The sequence below is a fragment of the Poecilia reticulata genome, chromosome 19 (assembly GCF_904066995.2).
Source record: "Poecilia reticulata chromosome 19, P_reticulata-male-v2, whole genome shotgun sequence".
Taxonomy (NCBI): Eukaryota; Metazoa; Chordata; class Actinopteri; order Cyprinodontiformes; family Poeciliidae; genus Poecilia; species Poecilia reticulata.
The window spans coordinates 23,328,823-23,348,029 of record NC_088848.1 but is presented as its reverse complement, the minus strand read 5'-3'; the positions used below and the strand labels follow the sequence as shown (position 1 = coordinate 23,348,029).

Here is a 19,207-nt window from a genome sequence, read left to right as displayed (position 1 = left end):
GGTGTGATTTCTGAAGTGTGATTTCATTTATTATTTGGCAAAACAATTTCCATGATGGAATTGGTCATCATTGGTGCAATTGGTGCACACACTGCAGGTCTACACTGGCACTCCATCTTCATAGTCAACTATTAAGTAACATTGTATTGCATTATTCAAGCTTAAATCATTTTGAAGTCCCATTAGCCAAACAGGTGTGTCTTTATTGCAGAATGTGGTTTTGCAATGGTTTTAAGCCGCAGGACGAAAATGCACGTGATTTAAATATCTTTTTCTAAGGCTTGTATGTTGCAGAAGAGCCTGATGGGTTCACTGACCACGATTTAAAAAGCATGACTGAAACGGTTTCTAGGTTTAATGGCTGTTTTGTGTGGGTGGATTTTTCACAGGTAAATCTGGAGTACACTGTGTTTCTTTGAAATTCTTTGTAAAACAGTAAATATGAAGTAAATATATCAATCCATTCATCCATCCATCGTAAGAGCGATCAGAGTTGCTTTTGCATCTCAGTGAGGAAAACCTGTTGTGGTCACCTAGCTGGTGATCGTCCCTGACTTGGGGCAGGACGGTGGTGGCAGCGCTGGTTGGAGGAACAGACAAGCTGTGGAGAGAGAACCATCAGAGACGAAATCTGATTTAAAGAGTCCTGCATAATTTTGAATAAGGCAGGGTCAAGACAGGATGCAATCACCGATTACTTAGATGGTAGAAAGAATTCTTACTTTGGATTCAGGGTTCCTTAAAGGAAGACGTTTTCCCCTTCGCTGCCAACAAAGATGGGGGAGTTCACATGCTTGTCTGTGCCTCACCATTGCAGTTCCCTGCAACATAGAGGCAGGAAGTGTTGCTGCGTTCCAGTTGTACTCAAAAATTGGTAATTCTCACTTCAAGGTCGGAAAAAAAAAATCAACTAAAAGGCCCTCTGAAGTCTGGAAGCATGGGAGCAACTCCCACTGCCCCGTTACCATTTGTGAGGCTGACTTTGCGTTTCAAAATGGCTGCTCCTCGTGTCAACATTTAGTATGATGTTGTGAAAACATGTTTCTTTTATGGAGCAAAGTGGTGTTTGCTTATGGAAAGTCAACATTAAAATGTGTAAGAGTTACTACAAACAATGTCTGTGGGTGTAACCAAGTCACAATTCTGACCTCTTAACTGTTGCCCTGGGTGAGACATCAAACCAGCTCGGAGTTCCCACGTCCCAGTTAACTGGAATGCAGCACCAGCAGCCAGGCCCGTTTGTTCAACATGTCAGATGCTTCAGGTGCTGTGACGTGCTTCCTGTTCCTTCTAAAAACTGAAAATGGGTTAATGCAATGCATTCTGGGATTAACAGTTGTCATACTCTTTGTTTCCTGTATGTAGTTCAGTCCTTCATGGCTGGATCCCAACAGAAACAGGTTTAACGATGAATGAAATGAGAAACGGGATGAATGTTGGGAACCAGAAGAGCTAATGAGGAATTTGTGGTCACATTTCATGGGACACTGAGTGACCATTGTTCTGAGCTAAGGAGCTGCTTTTGTCAGAAAAAAAGTTACAATATATGTGTAAGAATATATAAATGTCTATTTTACTTTAGAAAATTTATCATCAAAATAAAGCATTTTAGTTCTTCTCAGGCAAATAAATATCCAAATATAGAGATAGCAGTTTGTTCAAATGAGCACAAAAACCCAGTGTATACCGTATCCAGCAAGTATTCACAGCGCTAAGATTTTTCAAATTTTGTTATGTTAAATGAATATTTCTTCAAAACTCTACACACAAAACTCCTATTTTGACAACATGGATTTTTTTTGAGTGTTTTAAATGCGATTTGGTTTCATCATCATCATCATCATCATCATCATCATCAAATAATACTAATTAAATAATTAATTAATAATAATAGTGAATTGTGAAGTGTGGATTTCCGGTTTTCGCCAGAAGAGGGCGGTGTTGTATCAGAAATGGCTGGTTATAGATGACTGAACTGGAAACACGTTTGAAAAAACTCTAAAGTACAGCTGATTCTTCTATAAGGCTAAGAAAGTGAAGCCCTATGTATTTATTTATTTATTTTATTTATTTAATAAAATTAACTATAACTTTCTTGAGACACTTGTGAATTGGCGCTATGTTTGCAAACAGAAACCTGCTAAAAAAAAAAAAAAAAAAAGATTTATCACTTCGTTACACGAGGTGGCGCTGTGCACCGTATTATTAACAGACGCATAAGAAAAATAAAGACAGAAGAGCTGTTTAAACAAAACTGACTAAATATTTGTATTATTTTAATATCTCCTTTACCTCTGGCACTGTTCGGTTCAGTCCTGTCAATTTGTAGCAGTGCTGACTGCATATTCACAAACAAGATAAGCAGAGAAGAGGAATTCACCCTCAGGACACATCAGTTGAACTATTTATTTATTTTTTACCTTCTTCTTCTTGTTCTTCTCCTTCTCTCGCATTTCACGCAAACTTCCCCGTCCTCTGCTGTCTTTAAATGACAACAGCAGTCAGTGGGAGGCCGGCTGGCAGTCTTTCAATAAAGTGTGATCTCTAGGCATTGTTAAGAAAACATTGCATAAAACATTAGGGAGACGGTCTGGCTGCAGGATTAGTCTTTAGAAAACATGCCCGCTGCACCATGTTGCAACATCACGGGGGTGAAATCGGTGGTGACCTCGTTTTAATGTTTGCAGAGCCTCAGCGCTCAGCGCGGTTCACAGGTAAAAGTTAAGAAAAATGAGTTTATGGGGGGCAGCGAGTGCATATATGCGCCCCGGGCTGAAGGCTGGGTTCCATCAAGACTTCGCCCGGAGCGCAGAAGGAAGGAGGGAGGAGGGAGGGGGGGGAGGGGGGGCGAGCAGCCAATGGGAAGGCGAGTCGCAGCTCGGCTCTTTATAACTCTGTGCCACAGACGCTGAGCGATGCCATTAGAAAGTTTCTGCAGCTGGAAGAGTTTCAGTGGATTATATCCTCAGCAACACCCTGCGCGCACTTGGAGTGACACACACTGCTGTTCCTTGCGCGAAACCTCAAAGCTGATCAATCCAGCAGGAGGGGGAGGGAGGATTTCTTTTCTTCTTCTTCTTCTTCTTTTTTATTTGTTATTTTTGTCTTCCTTTTTGTTGTTTGAACAATTCCGGAGCGCCTCTGTCATCATGAGCAGCGGACAGAGCTACGAGAAGAAGATCGCGAGTATTCTGACAGACCTCCCCGGATCTATGGGCTGCCACCCGAGCTCCAAGGACTCCCCGACTCTCCCAGAGTCCTCGGTGACGGACATGGGCTACTACAGCGGACAGACGGCCCACGGCCACCACGAGTACTACCAGAGCCAGCCGTACGGACAGCCCATGAACTCTTACCACCATCAGTTCAATTTGAACGGGATGGGAGCGGCGGGAGCGTACGCGACCAAATCCGAGTATCCCTACACGAACAGCTACAGACAGTACGGACATTACAACAGAGACCATCTGCAGGCCTCACCGCCCGGATCAGGTAAAGGAGAACAAACATCCCAGTGTTTCACCCTCCTGTTTTCATTCATTTATGCTTAAAGTGATTTTTATTCCAAATGTCCTCAGAGATTTTCGACACCGTTTCCTCTCGGAATTTTGGTGAAGGAATAAGAAAATATTTCATCCGAAATTGGAAATGTATTATTTAATTGCGAATTAAATGAAATAAATGTTTATAACGCAGTTATAAACAGATGAAACTGTTTGATTAAGCCATGCTATAAAAGCCATTTAATAGGAGCTGTAAAAAAGAGACGGAATTAAAAATGCTCGTTATTGTATTGTGCTGCTTTGCTCAGATGAAAATTATATTTCAGGGAATTTTTACTCACAGTTTTAGTGTTTTTATTTTTTACTACTTATATTTGTTTTTGTTTGTTTTTTTTTCTTTTTGATTTTTATTTTGTCAAACGTTATTAAATTTCATGAATATCTAATATATATATATATATATATATATATATATATATATATATATATATATATATATATATATATATAATATTTTAGATTTTATATTAGTGTATAACCCTGAGTAAAATAATAATAATAATAATAATAATAATAATAATAATAATAATAATAATAATAATAGTAATTCTTACATTGATTTAAAATCGCTTTGCTGACAGGTTAGGCTTATTTTACGGTTCCCGTTCATCTTCCTTCCTCTTTATTTTTTGACTCATCAGTTATGATGTGCGATCAGTTTGATTCATTCGGTCTTTTTTTCCCCTGTATATTTACAGTCAAAGAAGAACCAGAACCGGAGGTCCGTATGGTGAACGGAAAGCCCAAAAAGATCCGCAAGCCGAGGACGATCTACTCCAGCTACCAGCTGGCCGCCCTGCAGAGGCGCTTCCAGAAGGCGCAGTACCTCGCCCTGCCCGAGAGAGCGGAGCTGGCGGCCCAGCTCGGCCTCACTCAGACTCAGGTGAGCTGCGGCTGACTGGTCCTGAATTAAGGAACCTTTTAAAGAAAAACTTCCCCCACGTGGACAAAAATTGAATAAAACATATGTTTAGATAAAAATAAAAAAAAGTTACAATTATTATTTGTTTAACACTGGTTTATTTTTTTTCATAGCAATATTAACGCATCAAATGTTTTATTATTTTTTTTATTTTAGATCAGTAATTAACTCCCGTTTTCTTTTCTTTTCTTTTTTTTTCGTCTCAGGTCAAGATCTGGTTCCAGAACCGGAGATCCAAGTTCAAGAAGCTGTACAAAAACGGCGAGGTTCCCCTGGAGCACAGTCCCAACGCCAGCGACTCCATGGCCTGTAATTCCCCGCCTTCCCCCGCCGTCTGGGACGGCAGCAGCCCCCCTCAGAACACGCCGATCAGCCGGCCTCAGGTGCCGCAGCCGGCCCACAGCTCGTCGCCGCCCTACCTGGAGGATTATACCAACCATTGGTACCAGCAGGGATCCCACCTACAGCATCCGGGCACCGTGCACCACCCGGTGCCGCAGCAGAGCGTGGGAGCCGTTTACTAACTTGGACTCGGGCGCAGACCCACGTTGTGTTTTACGAGTTTTCCCCACAGTGACTCTGCAGAGCGAACTCTAATGGAGCCAGAGGAGGCCGGAAACCAAACACTGCTTTCTGCCTCTGGATGTCCGCAGAGAGTCTCCAGAGCTGGACTTCCAGATTTTTATTTTTAAAGCACATAAGGGATTTCTAATCACTTCTGGTAGCATATTTAAGGGACATCTGGCGTGTTTTATTTTTAAATTATTTATCACCTCTACCGTATAATCCTTTTGTAAATGATATGCAAAGTGTCTTTTTTTTCTTCTCCCAAAACAAGTAGCCTAAACACAAACTAAATCACAAAACTGTGCTGCAACCAATCATGCATGTGGGTTTGTGGAGAGCTTGAAAAATAGAAAGAAAGAAAAAAAGAACTCAGGACATATTTATAAGGATTTGTACAAAAAATGCTGAAGGTTGTAAATAAATGTTTTTATATAAATATATATGCAGAACCACTATGATCATATTTGAACAAGAAAGAGCACTGTGGTGCTGTTAGACCGTTTTTATATTCATGTAATGAGTCAAACTGTTGCCTTCCTGTCTGATGAATAAAGGTGTTAAATGATCGCTGTGTCTCAAGCACTTTTTAAAGAAACCCGTAAAGACTCGACTGGAGGATTCAAGACGCCGTTTTTAAGAGCCAAAGTTTGTCCGAAAAAAAAAAAAGAAAGTGCTTTGGGAATTCAAAGACATCTATATGAACATGTTTAGTAAATGTGACAAACTGGGACGTGAAAATACGTCTGTTGTCGTCTAATTGTGGAGGGAAGGTTATTATTGTTGATTGACATCGAAGCCTGACCTTCAATGTCAGGATTTGGGATGGATCCGTGGACTATTTATGGATATGAAGACAAGATACGCCAACCTGAAAAACATACCAGCATGGAGCATGTACTGGGTATACACGCTCCAAGTATGACCAGTGCTTGGATCATGTGATCATGTATAAGAATAACTTTTTTAAAAAATAAAAATAGAAAAAAAATACCTTAAACACAGTGGAAATTCTACTGAAGAAAAACACAAAGATTAAATGCAGATATTTATTGTGTAGCTTTTTAAAAAATTGTCCCTGAATCTGAAAATCGGACAATCAACAACAACAACAACAACAACAACAACAATAATAATAATAATAATAATAATAATAATAATAATAATAATAATAATAATAATAATAATAATAATAATAATAATAACTTTTTTCAGTGCTATAGCTGCAGACGTGCCGGAGTCAGTGGATTTAATTGCTGTTCTGTTGCGGGATCAGAGGGCACGTTGGCAAGGAGACGGCGAGACGTCATAAACGCACGCGCATCTCTGAGCGTATTGGATGTGAATAAACAGTACAGCTACGTGCTTATTTATTGAACAATTTTGATTTGAAACACTGCCTTTAAAAAATACCCAAGGTTAAAAATATTGTACATTTATTTCTACAGGAAGAGGACATTTTTACTTATAAAAAAAGGCCGTACGACCGGAAGTAGGAGAGGTTTCTCATGTTATAATTGGAACGTGGGACACTGCGAAGCTCGGTAAGAAAACCTTTGATGTTACCGAGTTCTTTAGACACCATGTCACACTGAAAAAGAAAAAGACAACAAAACAGCTGCGCTCCTTTAAACTCCTATCGTTATTAATGTGAGCTGTAGAGGCTGGTTGGCCATGATGTTCCAAACACTCTGAAAATAGAGATGATGGAGAAACTGCTGACTGTGAGTTCGTCCACATGGACCACCAGTGCGCCATTACACACGGAGAGAAAATGTACCCACGGTGGGGTTTTTTCGTTCTTTTTTCTTTAATGAATCGTTTCTGCTGCTTTTAGTAGCTGCAGTGGTATGCGCTCACCCGTGGAGGTGTTGCTGTAAGACACCAGGGTCGTGTCTGTCACAACGCACTTCGTATCCTGGTGGTCTTTTAACGGCTGTCCTTTTCTTAATTAATCCCAAAACGTGTGTTCAAAATGAAACTGTTTTGCTCCACGGGTTCCGTTCAGACCGTAAAACCAGCTTAGCTTGGGAAGCTAATTTGATCAACCCTGACAAGTTGACTATTTTTTACTTTTCAATTTAATTCGACTTCAATATTCATATTTAAATCTATTTTAACTACATATAGACATCATTAGACATCAGATGACACTTCAGCCAGCAGCATTTACAAATCCACTGGCTTCTTTATATTTACTTTCAAATTTTTCCATATACCACTTTTAAACATCAATGGACATTTTTATAGAGATTACCTTTCAGTCTCCAACATCCATATTTTGACTTTCACCTTTCAACACACACACACACACACACACACACACACACACACACACACACACACACACACACACACACACACACACACACACACACACACACACACACACACACACGCACACACACACATATATATATACAATCATTTTCTAGATGGGGCAGGACACTTTTAACTTTCCCTGAGTTTTTTTAATAACCTAAAAATATGGCACCTAATGTGACCTATGAGTGCTAATCCAGCACTGTTCCTGAAGTGGCCTGCTTCTACAGGCAGCACCTGTAATAACTGTTATTACTGCTAATATTGCCAAGGTGTTGAATTATGATGCTATTTAAAATTAATTCTGAAATCAGTTCATTGCTGTCAGTCATGTCAAATTTGAAAAGATGATGAACCTGTGAGGGTTTTAACAACTTCATTAAAGGCCTTTAAAGATGTTTATTCAGCAGCTACAACGGTGACAAACGTGACATTAACACTCAGTGAAAGCCTTCACGCCCTTAAATAAAATACGAAAGTGTTTAAACCTATCAAAACATATCTACGTAACATATGAATGTAACTTTTCCTATTGCTCTGTTTTATTTTTAAAGAAGAAAAAAAAATGTCCTGTTGCCACTTTTGTTAACAAGCTTTTTGTCCTTTCTGACTTGTAATTTTCTTGGCATCACACTCCCAGCACATCTTTTTTTTTTTTTGCACATTCAGCTACAAACAGCTTAACTTTTCAGAGCTCCTTAATCCCATCCCCCTGGTGTCCCCTTCTTGTTTTATATCCACTGAACTCAACACCAGTTGTCTATGGCGTCAGTCAGCATGTAAATGTACCCAGTGCTGATTTGACAAAAGCGGCATGATTACTATTGCCTTTTGATATCAATGAAATCTCATCACAAAGTACATGTAATCCCCCCTGGTGGCTCCCTCAGTGTGTGTGGGCCTCCCGGACTGTGCGCCGTCAGGGGAGACATTTGTGCCGAGGACAAACATGAATTCGCCAACAAGTGGGACGGGGGCTGTCAGGCGTGTCCGTTTGTGTCAAGTCCAAGTGTGACAGCAGTGTGAGTGTGGCTGGGGAAGAGTTGAACTTGAGTGTGATGCTGGACATTTGGGTAAAATTACCAAGGAAAAACGATGTTTCCTTCTATAGAAATAATGAAAAAAATATTAACCTTTACATAAAGACATGCTGATGTGTGAATGTGGTTGAAAAGTGACAATTAAATAACCTGACAACATATAGAGGGTTGTCTAATGTCTCCAGGGTCCAATGGGCTACAACATTATAATATGTTTTTTCCATGGCTCAATTAAATATAAAGACTTTCCAACCTTAGGTTGCTGTGAAATAGAAACATCCACAAATGTGGCATTTTGGAAGACCACAAATAAGGCCCTGTCCCCATTACCCCTCTCCGCTGTCGACATGATGGTGTCAGAGTTTGTCTCTCGAGTGCATCTGTGCGGGTTGAGGCAGAGGTCGGCTGCTACGGAAAGACTCCCAGCAGCTGTCCAGGGCCGGGCTCGTCCTCAGCTGCATTAGCATCACTCAGGCTGGTCATTTCGCTGTAAACCTGGGTGAAGTGAAGGGAGGAAGGCACCATGGACAGCTGTGGAGTCCTGAACCTTGGCTGACCTCTGTTTTCGGCCAACGCAGGGCAAGTCCAGGCTGGAGAAGAAGAGAAGGCGTAGCAAGCACCATTAGTGTGTTTTTGATGCCTCGCTTGCTTTATAGGTCACACTCATGTAAAAGACTTCGTTCCACCTCCAGTGTATTTGTGCAGCTTGGCCCCCAAAACAGAAAGTCACGGCCTATTTTATGAAACCACACATTCACTTCTCTTCCTGCGGCGAAGCTGCTTACAATTACCCTACATGTCAGATCCTTCAAGTTAATAACAATAATCACCCTGGAGACCTGCTTTGCCATTCACCCATTCACAGCAACAGAGATTTAATAACAAGCTATTTTCCCTCCTATTGCTATCCTGCAATTAAAATCCATCAGACAGCTCATAACTGATAACCCCCAGCATCCACATCATTGATACAGTCAGAGCTGCCTTTATCAGGAGCCTTCAGCCGTCAGCCCAGCCTTCCATCCTCTCCTCTCAGCTTGTCTATTACACGGGGAAGGCCTTTTCACTTTTGCTTACGTGATAATTGGTCCCCCTCCGTTTGAAAGCTCCCACTCTTCTCTGTCCAACTCCACAGAGCCATTATTCTAATCTAGAGATGTGAAATTGCCTATAATTTTCCCCAATGCCCCCCTCCGTCAGCTTGGTTCAGCGCACAAGCAGCGTTCGCCTCGTCTTCCCGCATGTTTATTAACAAGGCAACATAATGATGAGGAGCGAGGAGGTAAAAAAAGGGTGCACAAAGAAGGAGATGTTAATATGTCACAAAACTGGTGGTTATGAGAGGAAAAATCAGCTTGGGAAGGGGTTCAAAAACTCGGCGGCTCTAGCGAGCGCTTTGTTCTTCACGGAAACACGGCAGATGGCTGAAGAGCTCCTGGATGAGGGCGCGTTCCTCGGGCGAGGTAAGAGCTGAATGAGTCAGTGTTCTGCTCAGGAAAAGCAGCGGCAGCCACTTAGAAATGTTGTTCTTCCTTGAACTTCACAGCTGAGTAGCATATTTTTGTTGTATAAAGCAGAGAGACATAAGAATAAATATGTTTGTGTTTAGAGTGGTTGGAAATTTGCACTATAAAAATGTCTTTTTTTTTTTTAAGGGATTAAATATTAGTGAAAAAAAAAAAGTGAATAAAATGTGTCAGTTTATAATTTGACCTGCAGTGACGGTTATATTCCAACAGAAATAGCTCTCATGTTTGGATTAGAATTTATTTTAAGATCAGGCAATAATTTTTGTCGTCTACCTTATAGGTACTGTGAAATAAGTGAATATATAAATTCAGACATGCTGTTATAGGACTTGGTGTGGAGAAAGTCTCTGTTGTATCTCATATCCAGCTATAACACCTCTAACGTCAAAATTGCTACACTGAAAAACAAACAGTTTAATCAGTAAATTTAGTGTATATGTTTGCATGCATTTTATCTGAATATATTTCAGGCAATATTTATGAGCAAAATTTGCCTATTTAACGGGTAGAAAACTCTTAAATTGATTTACAATTTTAATATGCTTGTCTGAGCTTTAAGGTCAGGTTGCTACAAATTCTTTCTTGCTACTTTAGTGCTGCACTAGATAACAGGAAGTAGAGGGTATTTCTTATATTACTCATCAAAAATATTTAAATTGCAATCTACAATAGTTTGTACATTTTATGCTTTGTAATTTTTAGATTCTAAAAAATGTTATCAGCTTTGCTGTTTACAACTCCTAGCTAAACCTTTTGGTTAGAATTCAAGTGAAGATGTTGGTTCAGTCAGTCAATTTATTAGTTGTGTTTGGTGTCCAGCAAAAAAAAAAAAAAAAGTTTATTTGGGTTACATGAATAATTAACAACTAAAAGTCCAGAATTTTCATAAGACTTATGGCTGAGAGAGTTTCTGTGTTGGAACACTAATTTAAGTTTGTAGACTGGTTTAGTGACAATGCTGATTGCAAAGTCTAACTTGCCAGCAAGCTTAGCTTCTCAATCCTGAAGTTGTCTTGAAAAGCTGGCAACCACAGCTAAGCTGCTCTGCACACTAACAACTACTGCTCAGGGTTTAGAAGCTCAGCTTGCTAGCAGGTTCTTCTGTACATTAACGAATACAGAAATCTTCGATACTTTTAAGCACAGAAATTCACTCACGAGACAACTCAGACTTAACAATCAGGTTACTGTTCTCTGCTGTAGCCTGTAGCACAAAGTCAAATTACAATGCCAAATAGCTGACAGAACCAAGATGTGTCAAGTATTATCTAGTGAAAGTTGTTAATGCTGATGGAAACTGACCAATTTTCAACATTAAGTCTTCAAACAGACAAGGTTCATGAGCGATAAAAGCTAATGTTTTATACAATCCAGGATGATTAAAGTGATAGCTCTAAAGTCTTCATCAGATCTCTGGCGATCATCTCTGGCACCTTGTTTACTAAGAATAGAAAACTTTTTACATTTTTCAGAGTTTTCTGCCTTTCTCTTCTGTTTTTTTTTAACCTTGGAGGTCAAATGAGTTGAGAAAAAAATTATCCTAATTAGCTAGAATTTGAATTAGTTGAGTAATTTTACTCATTCATTTCCGTGTGTTTTAGCTCTTAAATAAAAAATACTTGCTTAAAATCTACACAAACTAATTGGTACGCAGATTTTATTGGTTAAATTCTAACAGTTTGTTTTAACAGTGCCAGAGTTGAAGTCAGTGAACTCCCGAGCAGTTACTACTAATATTAGGGTAAACATCTTGGGGAAAACTGCATGCATAGTTTGTTATTCCTCTAATCCCTGTATGTGACATCAGACAAATTGCTCCTAATGTTTGCCAGACAGCCCGAAATGTTCGGGGTGATGAATGAAAAACATAAAAAGAAAGTCACTGGATGGCTCTTTAACGCACTTTTCAGCTTCATTAATCAGAAATCAGCTCTCCATTTAATCAAGAGCACCAGCGAAGACATAAATACCCCAGTCTGAGCCTGATTAAACTGTATGCAAGCAGCAAGAATTGGCAAATCAGTGCGCAGTCTGTTGAAGGGATAGCCTACTCGTTTGTCACTGTATTATGACAGCAGTGATTTTGTTGTTTGAGCTGACTGCTCAGCATGCGCCCTTCTCCTCTCACGAAATTGAAAGAAAGATGCAAGCGTTTCTTTTCCGACGGAAGACGAAAAGGCTCATATCCAGCTATTAAAAAACGACGAGATATCCCCGTTAGATGATCGTTTGAATGCGTTTAAACTATTTAAAGAGTTTGGATTCGTGCGTAAAAGCTACATCAAACCTAAGCACCGCGCAGAGAGTCGGCACCTTGGATTATGTCGTTTCACTTTGAAATGAAGGAAAATTCTCAAAGATACGAGTCAATGCATTGATGGAACATCTCGATTAAAATAAATAAAGAAATAAAAATGAAGAACGCAATCAAATGTTTTCCATTTGAAAGATGTTTCTGGGAGTGCAGGTGGAGAGAGATAATCAGTTTCAGCAACTAACTGTAGATAAATATATCAGTAAATGAATCTGGAATAACTCAAACTTAAAGGTTCCGGATGCTTTTACAACAACATTAAACTGAACTCATTATCGGGATCAAAAGAGTAAAACTAGATTGCACTGAAATGATTTAAAATCGTTTTTAGAAAACAGCAGTAAGGTGTTTAAAAGCAAACTGCTCCTAGCGGAATATTCTTCCGGACAGGAAGATTTTCTTTCTTTCTTTCTTTCTTTCTTTCTTTCTTTCTTTCTTTCTTTCTTTCTTTCTTTCTTTCTTTCTTTCTTTCTTTCTTTCTTTCGCTGAAATAAATCCACGTACACATATTTTCACGACAGTCCCTTTATGCAGTGTCTAGTTCAGCTTCAAACACAAAGTCCATATTCTAAGGACGTGAGGCCGATGACGCTTCAAAACATTTTTTTTTTTTTTTTTTTTTGCTGCACGAATTTGAATTTCGCAGCAAAAACTGAAGTCAAAACGCACGAGCAACCGTAAAGTTCATCCTCTGGACAAATGAGTTCATGTCGCCTGCAGGCAGTCCGTTCACTTCACATCAGCTGCGGCCTCTGCATGGCGTCCTGGTGAGGATGGTGGTGGTGGTTCGGGTACCAGTGGCCAAAGCTGTTCATGTAATTGTTCGGGTGCATCGGGGCTCCTTTGGTCGCCATGGAGACCTCCCAGAGCTGGGGTAAGGCCGGGGAGCAGGGGGAGATGGAGCTGGAGCTGTGGAGGTGCTCCCCCTCTGAGCCTCCGCCATGTTTCATGATCTTCTTGTACTTGGAGCGCTTATTCTGAAACCATATTTTCACCTAAAAAAAATGAAAAGAAGGATGAAAACAGGTTTTTATTATTATTATTTTTGGGAGGAAAAAAATAACTCAATTCATTTCTCCAGCAGGTATCCAACTTCAAAGTTACTTTTGTAAATCCCAGACTTTTTTATGAGGTAAACAAACTTAATAGTTGAGTGACTCCAAACTTATTAAAACTGAGATCCCCTATTGTTGGTTGTTTTGTAAAGCCAGTGGTGCGTGAGTGTAACAGCTTCAGACCGAGATCAGGAGGATTAAGAAATAAAAACAAGCCAAAGGCGTTGGCGGCAAAATGAGATGCAAATGATTATATACATTATGCTTGTTTTATTTCTAACAATTAATGCGAAGAGGTGAATATTACAGACGTTTAAACAGCCAAGCGATGCTTACAGGAGGCGGCTCAGATACAACAACAAAAAATAGATCGATCAGTTTCTGTCTATGTGTTGGTGTGTGTGTGTGTGTGTGTGTGTGTGTGTGTGTGTGTGTGTGTGTGTGTGTGTGTGTGTGTGTGTGTGTGTGTGTGTGTGTGTGTGTGTGTGTGTGTGTTTGTTCCTCTTTTCTGTTGAAAGCTGATCGCCAAATAAAAAGTGCGAGCACACCTGAAGATGATTAGTTGACACTGCACCTGCTGTTTTATGGGAACACGTGAGAACCCACGCGCATGCACGAGACTGGCACCTACAAACCAATTAAACCCCCCCAAATGCCTTCCAAAATAAATAATAATAATAATAATAATAATAATAATAATAATAATAATAATAATAATAAAGTCAATGAATAAATAAATAAATACATTTTTTGACTATGACTAAATTTGGTATTTATTATTCATTTGGGGGATTTGCGCGTGCGGAGGCCCGCATGTCTAACAAAGGGAAAAGCAAGCAGCAAATTAAGCCCAGCAGATGAGAGCTGCATTAAAGGATCGAGGATCAGGTTTGTTCCATGATCCCTGATAATACTGCTGAATAAAAATGTTTTCCTTTCTTCAGTTAGCAGAGCTCTACATTATTGTTCAAAGCCACATAGCTGCACACGCCTGATCAGATAACACAGTGAAACAACTCAGCCGGAAAACTCTGGCTGGAAAATGAATATCACTGCAACTAACTGGATCCCCTCGCAAACTCTTGGCTTACTTATTGATATGTGGACGTAGATCAGTGAAGATCGGCGGAGGAGCGGACAACCCACCTGAGTCTGCGTGAGGCCCAGTTTGGCAGCCAGATCTGCGCGCTCGGGCAGAGCCAGATACTGGGTCTGCTGGAAGCGCTGGTGCAGAGCCTGCAGCTGCAGGCTGGAGTAGATGGTCCGAGGTTTCCGCATCTTTTTCCCCTTGCCGTTCACCAGACGGACGTCCCTGCTCTCAGTCATCCCGGATTTGTTGGGATCTAAAAGAGACCACAGAAGAAAAAAAAAAAAAAACGAAAAACAAAATAAAGATAATTCGTAATAAAAACCCAAAACAAAATAAAAAAACAATAAAGTTTTATTAGACACATTTTGAACTTTTGACTGACGGGCCTTAATGCATGGCTGCAGGCCGGAGAGGTCACAGGCGACCCGCAGCCGTTTTATTCAAACACAAAAACAGAAGGTTTTATATAAAATTATATCGTATATATTTATACGTTTATATACGATATAGTTTTATATCGTATATTATTAAATCAAGGCGCCCCAAGTGCGCAGTTACACCTTGGCACTGATTTTTCTTTTTTTTTTTTGCAGTTTCTCTCTCATACCTGTCCTCTCTAATCTGCTGTGGCTCAGGCCGCCGCTGCTGTGGCTGCTGTGCTGGTAGGGGGTCATGTACGCGGATGGCGGGTGAGCGTTCACCGTGCCCGGGTAGGCGTATCCCAGCGGGGGGCCATAGGACGCGTTGCCAGGAAAGGGACCTTCGTGCTGAGAATGTCCCGCAGCGTGGAGGCCATGCACGGGGTAAATGTGTGAGAGTCCCGGGGAGTGCTGCTGGTGCGCCGGGTGTCCGTGGCCGAACTCCAGAAAGGCCGACTTGGAGGGATCGGAGCCGTTCACACTGTCGGGCATGAAACCCATAGACATCATTTAGCTAATGCGCGAGTCCATAAAGCTGCCGCTCTGAGGAGGAATTCATGAGTTTCTGTCAGAAAGCAAAAGAAAACTGGAGCAATTCCCCGCTTGAATCCAACGCGCCGTTCGAGAGGCAAACATCCACGCAGGACGGAGTCGCGCCGGGCATGTTGTTTTGGCAGGTGTCTCCGGGAGGTAGAAGCAGATGAAAAGCGAAAGGTGTCCCGGGTTTAGGTCAGAAGAGGAGCTGACATGGTTGTTCAAACCGATCGTGCGTGCAGAGCCTCAAACACGCAGCCTTCCATCACAGAGCGCTCTGATTGGTCTGCAGCAGTCGGCTGTCACCGGAGCTGCACCATTAACTTCATTAATATGGGATCCAGCCAGGGAACACCTCCTCCCAATGATCAGCGAATACATGTATCGGTCCCGGGTTAAACACACAGCGCTCCGGGAGGACTGACGAACACACATCAAATAAATAAAACAAAAATAAAATTCGGCAAATTTTAAAGGAAAATCCATATTCTCTCATGGAGAAGTGTAATAACACATTGACATGAATTTCCACCCAAAAGTAAAAATAAATAAATAATACATTTATTAAGGTATTTAATCATCAGTTTTGAATTTTATAAAAAAAAACTCTTCAAATTGCAAATAAAATATCATCTTTAGTCTACAGTATTTTATTTTCATCATCATTTTATTTGTGCAACCTAAAAGGTTTATGTCAGTACAAAACATGGCCAGATAATATGGCACTCTATTTTTGAGGAATATGAATATTTTTAATTAAATGAAAGTTAAAAAGCAAACTTACGTCACAAACTTACGTCAAAAAGCAAACTTACGTCACATACAGACTGAAGCTCAGACTCATTACACCAACACACAGCAGAAATGAGAGAACAGATTTATCAGGACACCTTCTGCTTTTTCTTCCATGTCTTTTCAAATCTACAACTCAATTAATTCTGTATCAGTTATTTCACACATTTATCTCCAGAACAAATCTATATCAATTAAAAATATTTTCCTTAAAGGAAAATATTTAAATTGACATTTTGTTTAAATTGAAACATTTTTTGAATATTGTTCAGAGGGTTTTTACTGTATGCTTTTCTTTGTTACATTACAAGTCCGGCATTAAATTCCACTAAATAATAGAATTCATAAAATTGTGTGTACTTAATTCATTGCATCAGAGTAATCTAAACCATTTGTAGTTATTATAGTTTCTACTTAATGTGTACACGCATTAGATCAGTATTAGCCATTTACAATGTATAAGGTTTTTTGCTATAAAATGAATTTTTTGTGTTATTATTGTTAGTGCTTTTGTTTGTTCTACTTTAAACATTATTTATTTTTTCTGTTTTCCTTCCAAAATATTTGCTTTCATACACTCTTTCAATTTTGCGTTATTATTGCCTATTGCTAAATATTACAAAAATTTATTTGCAGTCATTTTGTTAGTTATTTTTTTGAAGCTATCAGATGAATGTACACAGGCAGAAAAAAATATTAAATAACATGCAAATAAGGCTAATAGTTTATGACTCTTTGATGCATTGCATGTCATTTGTAATACAAAAAATATATATGGTGGCTAGCACAGATCCCTGTGGTACACCACCACTGACCTTCAGTAAATCAGAAGCAGCAACATTCATTTGTACTGATGCTTCAAGTTCCAGTATTGCCTTGTTTCACTATTAATATGCTGAGTTTGCAGAAAGTCATCTTCAAATCTATGATCAAGTCTTAAGACAGCAGGAACAGAACTATCCAAAAGTGCAAACGTCTCCTTTTAATAAAACCAATATGACCCATATAACTCATTAGTTACTATTAGCAGAGGTAGAGAGGAAACTGCAGTCGCAGCAGTGAAGAATGCCCCTGTGTCCACCTCTCAACCCGGATTTACACTCTTTGGATGGCTGAACAAATCCACAGGTGGAGTAAAATTCCCCCACAGCGTCTAGACGCACCGTCACATCGTGTCCCGGCTTATTCAGATACCTCCTCTACTCTAAAATAAATTACTCGGCCTACGATGTGTGCTGCAGCGAAATTACTAACAGAACTTTGGTGGGTTGAGCGGCAGCGCCGAGCCGCTGTCCAACCCCGTCATTTTGGTCATGTCCTACCCTGTGTGCTGCTACTGGGAACCCCATGGCATTAAACAACGGTCCTCCCAAGAAGAGGAGGGGGCGGTTGAACCGTTTCCAAGCGTTTAAGACAGAACAAAGCCACAAATTATTATCACTGTAAAAAAATTTAGCCAACTTAAAGGGAAGGGGGGAGATGATTGTGGCCTCATATGACTTCATCCATATGAGGCCTTGTAGATGTAACCCAAACCCGTGGCTGTGGGAACAGCGGGAATACACTGGTACAAACTAGTCTCTGCATCACGTTTTGTTCAGCGGAACACTGTGAGCTGAAATTCCATTTCAAACACATGCATTAAAAGCAAAATAGAACTCTTTGAAGACTGGGAAGACTATGGTGGCTATCCTGAGGCGTCTTCGACATCTGAAAGCACAGGAACCAGACTGTGACAGCCAAACAGCGTGCAGAGGAGGTGTTGGGACAGAGACACTGAGGTAAGGAGGATTTTTTTTTTTAAGGCTTGTAATTATGTCAGCATTACGGGTGGAGAACAAAGATGAGCCCTGCAGTCATGATGCAGGGCTGTGCAGGACCTGGCCCCGGTCGTTGCCCTGCCAACACACCCCGAAAAGGGCTGGAAGTGTGTAACAGTCACAGTCCTGAATGCAGGTCAGACTTTCTGGCGTCTGTTGGCTGCAAAGTTGGCATGGTTCATGCAGCTGCTGGAGGTGTGTTTGATAGAGGTGCTCTCTCTCTGTCTCTCTCTCTCGCTCTCTCTCTCTAACACACACACACACACACACACACACACACACACACACGCGCACACACACACACACACACACACACACACACACACACACACACCCATACACACACACACACACACACGCATACACACACCAGTTGATGCAGAGTGACAGCATTCTTTGTGTACAAACTAAAAGCACATTCCCATGCTATACTGCTGCATCTTCTTCTCTGGTACGTCATGTTCTACAAGTAACCCTCTGTTGCTGGGGCTGAGCTTGGGCTCCCATCATGGACACATATGCAGCCCTGCATGTCCCTCCTGATGCAGGACGTTACCATGGTTTCTAAAGCAGAGGTGCATCTCTGTGAAACAAACTATGAGAAGCAGGAAGGTATCCATTTAATCACACACCAAGTCTGGCTATGACTATAAAGCAGATAAAGCCTGTCCAATTTGAATGAGTGTGAATATCCTTTCTGTTCTCTTACTACTTTTTTGTTGTGTATGGAGGAAAAAATAACTTGACTGGCAGTGAAACACACTAAACAAGGCGGCTGTCAGTCCTTTATGCATCAACAAAGCCAAGGAAAACAAAAGGGTTGACATTTTTCTATGACTGTTTTCTGCTGCAGGCAAAAGGAGCTGAGGAGCTGAGGAGGAGCCGCAGTAAGGGCAGAGGATGATCGGTCCTAATCTGTCCTCCGGGCGTCTTCACACTGGAACACTCATGCTTCCATCGGCCCCAGTCCCATTCCTCAAGTGCAGCCATTTTCATCTGCAGAAATAGTTCTGAGCTGTGAGCCTGCTGGCATGTTGGGCCGAGGGCGCAAAGAGTTCAGCAGAATCGGATCATCACTTCTGCAGACTAATGTTTTTTTTGTTTTTTCTACATTCTGACTCATCTGAGTAAAAACAAGAATACGTTTTTTTATTGGATCATGTGTGATCATGTAATGTTCTTCTGGAATCTTGCTTTACACTGCGAGTGACAAGTTTATTACCAAAGAAGAATCCAATTAATT

The 19,207-nt window shown here is 40.6% G+C and overlaps 2 protein-coding genes across 2 annotated transcripts; one reads left to right on the top strand and one right to left on the bottom strand.

Moving 5' to 3' along the window:
* Nucleotides 1-2,887: 2,887 nt before the first annotated feature.
* On the top strand, nt 2,888-5,618 carry dlx3b (distal-less homeobox 3b). The gene is made up of 3 exons (XM_008438135.3): nt 2,888-3,492; nt 4,262-4,446; nt 4,692-5,618. The coding sequence occupies exons 1-3, from the start codon at nt 2,916-2,918 to the stop codon at nt 5,007-5,009; spliced, it is 1,080 nt and encodes a 359-aa protein (XP_008436357.1). The 5' UTR covers nt 2,888-2,915; the 3' UTR covers nt 5,010-5,618.
* Nucleotides 5,619-7,357: 1,739 nt separating this feature from the next.
* dlx4b (distal-less homeobox 4b) lies at nt 7,358-19,001 on the bottom strand. The gene is made up of 3 exons (XM_008438134.3): nt 15,007-19,001; nt 14,456-14,652; nt 7,358-13,249 (listed from the first exon to the last, which is right to left on the bottom strand). The coding sequence occupies exons 1-3, from the start codon at nt 15,326-15,328 to the stop codon at nt 12,989-12,991; spliced, it is 780 nt and encodes a 259-aa protein (XP_008436356.1). The 5' UTR covers nt 15,329-19,001; the 3' UTR covers nt 7,358-12,988.
* Between the last annotated feature and the right edge of the window lie 206 nt (nt 19,002-19,207).

Coding starts and splice junctions, on each gene's coding strand:
- dlx3b (XM_008438135.3), top strand. CDS start 2,916: ATGCCATTAGAAAGTTTCTGCAGCTGGAAGAGTTTCAGTGGATTATAT. Junction 3,493..4,261: donor GGCCTCACCGCCCGGATCAG/GTAAAGGAGAAC, acceptor GTATATTTACAG/TCAAAGAAGAACCAGAACCG. Junction 4,447..4,691: donor TCGGCCTCACTCAGACTCAG/GTGAGCTGCGGC, acceptor TTTTCGTCTCAG/GTCAAGATCTGGTTCCAGAA.
- dlx4b (XM_008438134.3), bottom strand. CDS start 15,328: ATGATGTCTATGGGTTTCATGCCCGACAGTGTGAACGGCTCCGATCCC. Junction 14,653..15,006: donor CAGCAGATTAGAGAGGACAG/GTATGAGAGAGA, acceptor GGTCTCTTTTAG/ATCCCAACAAATCCGGGATG. Junction 13,250..14,455: donor TGGGCCTCACGCAGACTCAG/GTGGGTTGTCCG, acceptor CATTTTTTTTAG/GTGAAAATATGGTTTCAGAA.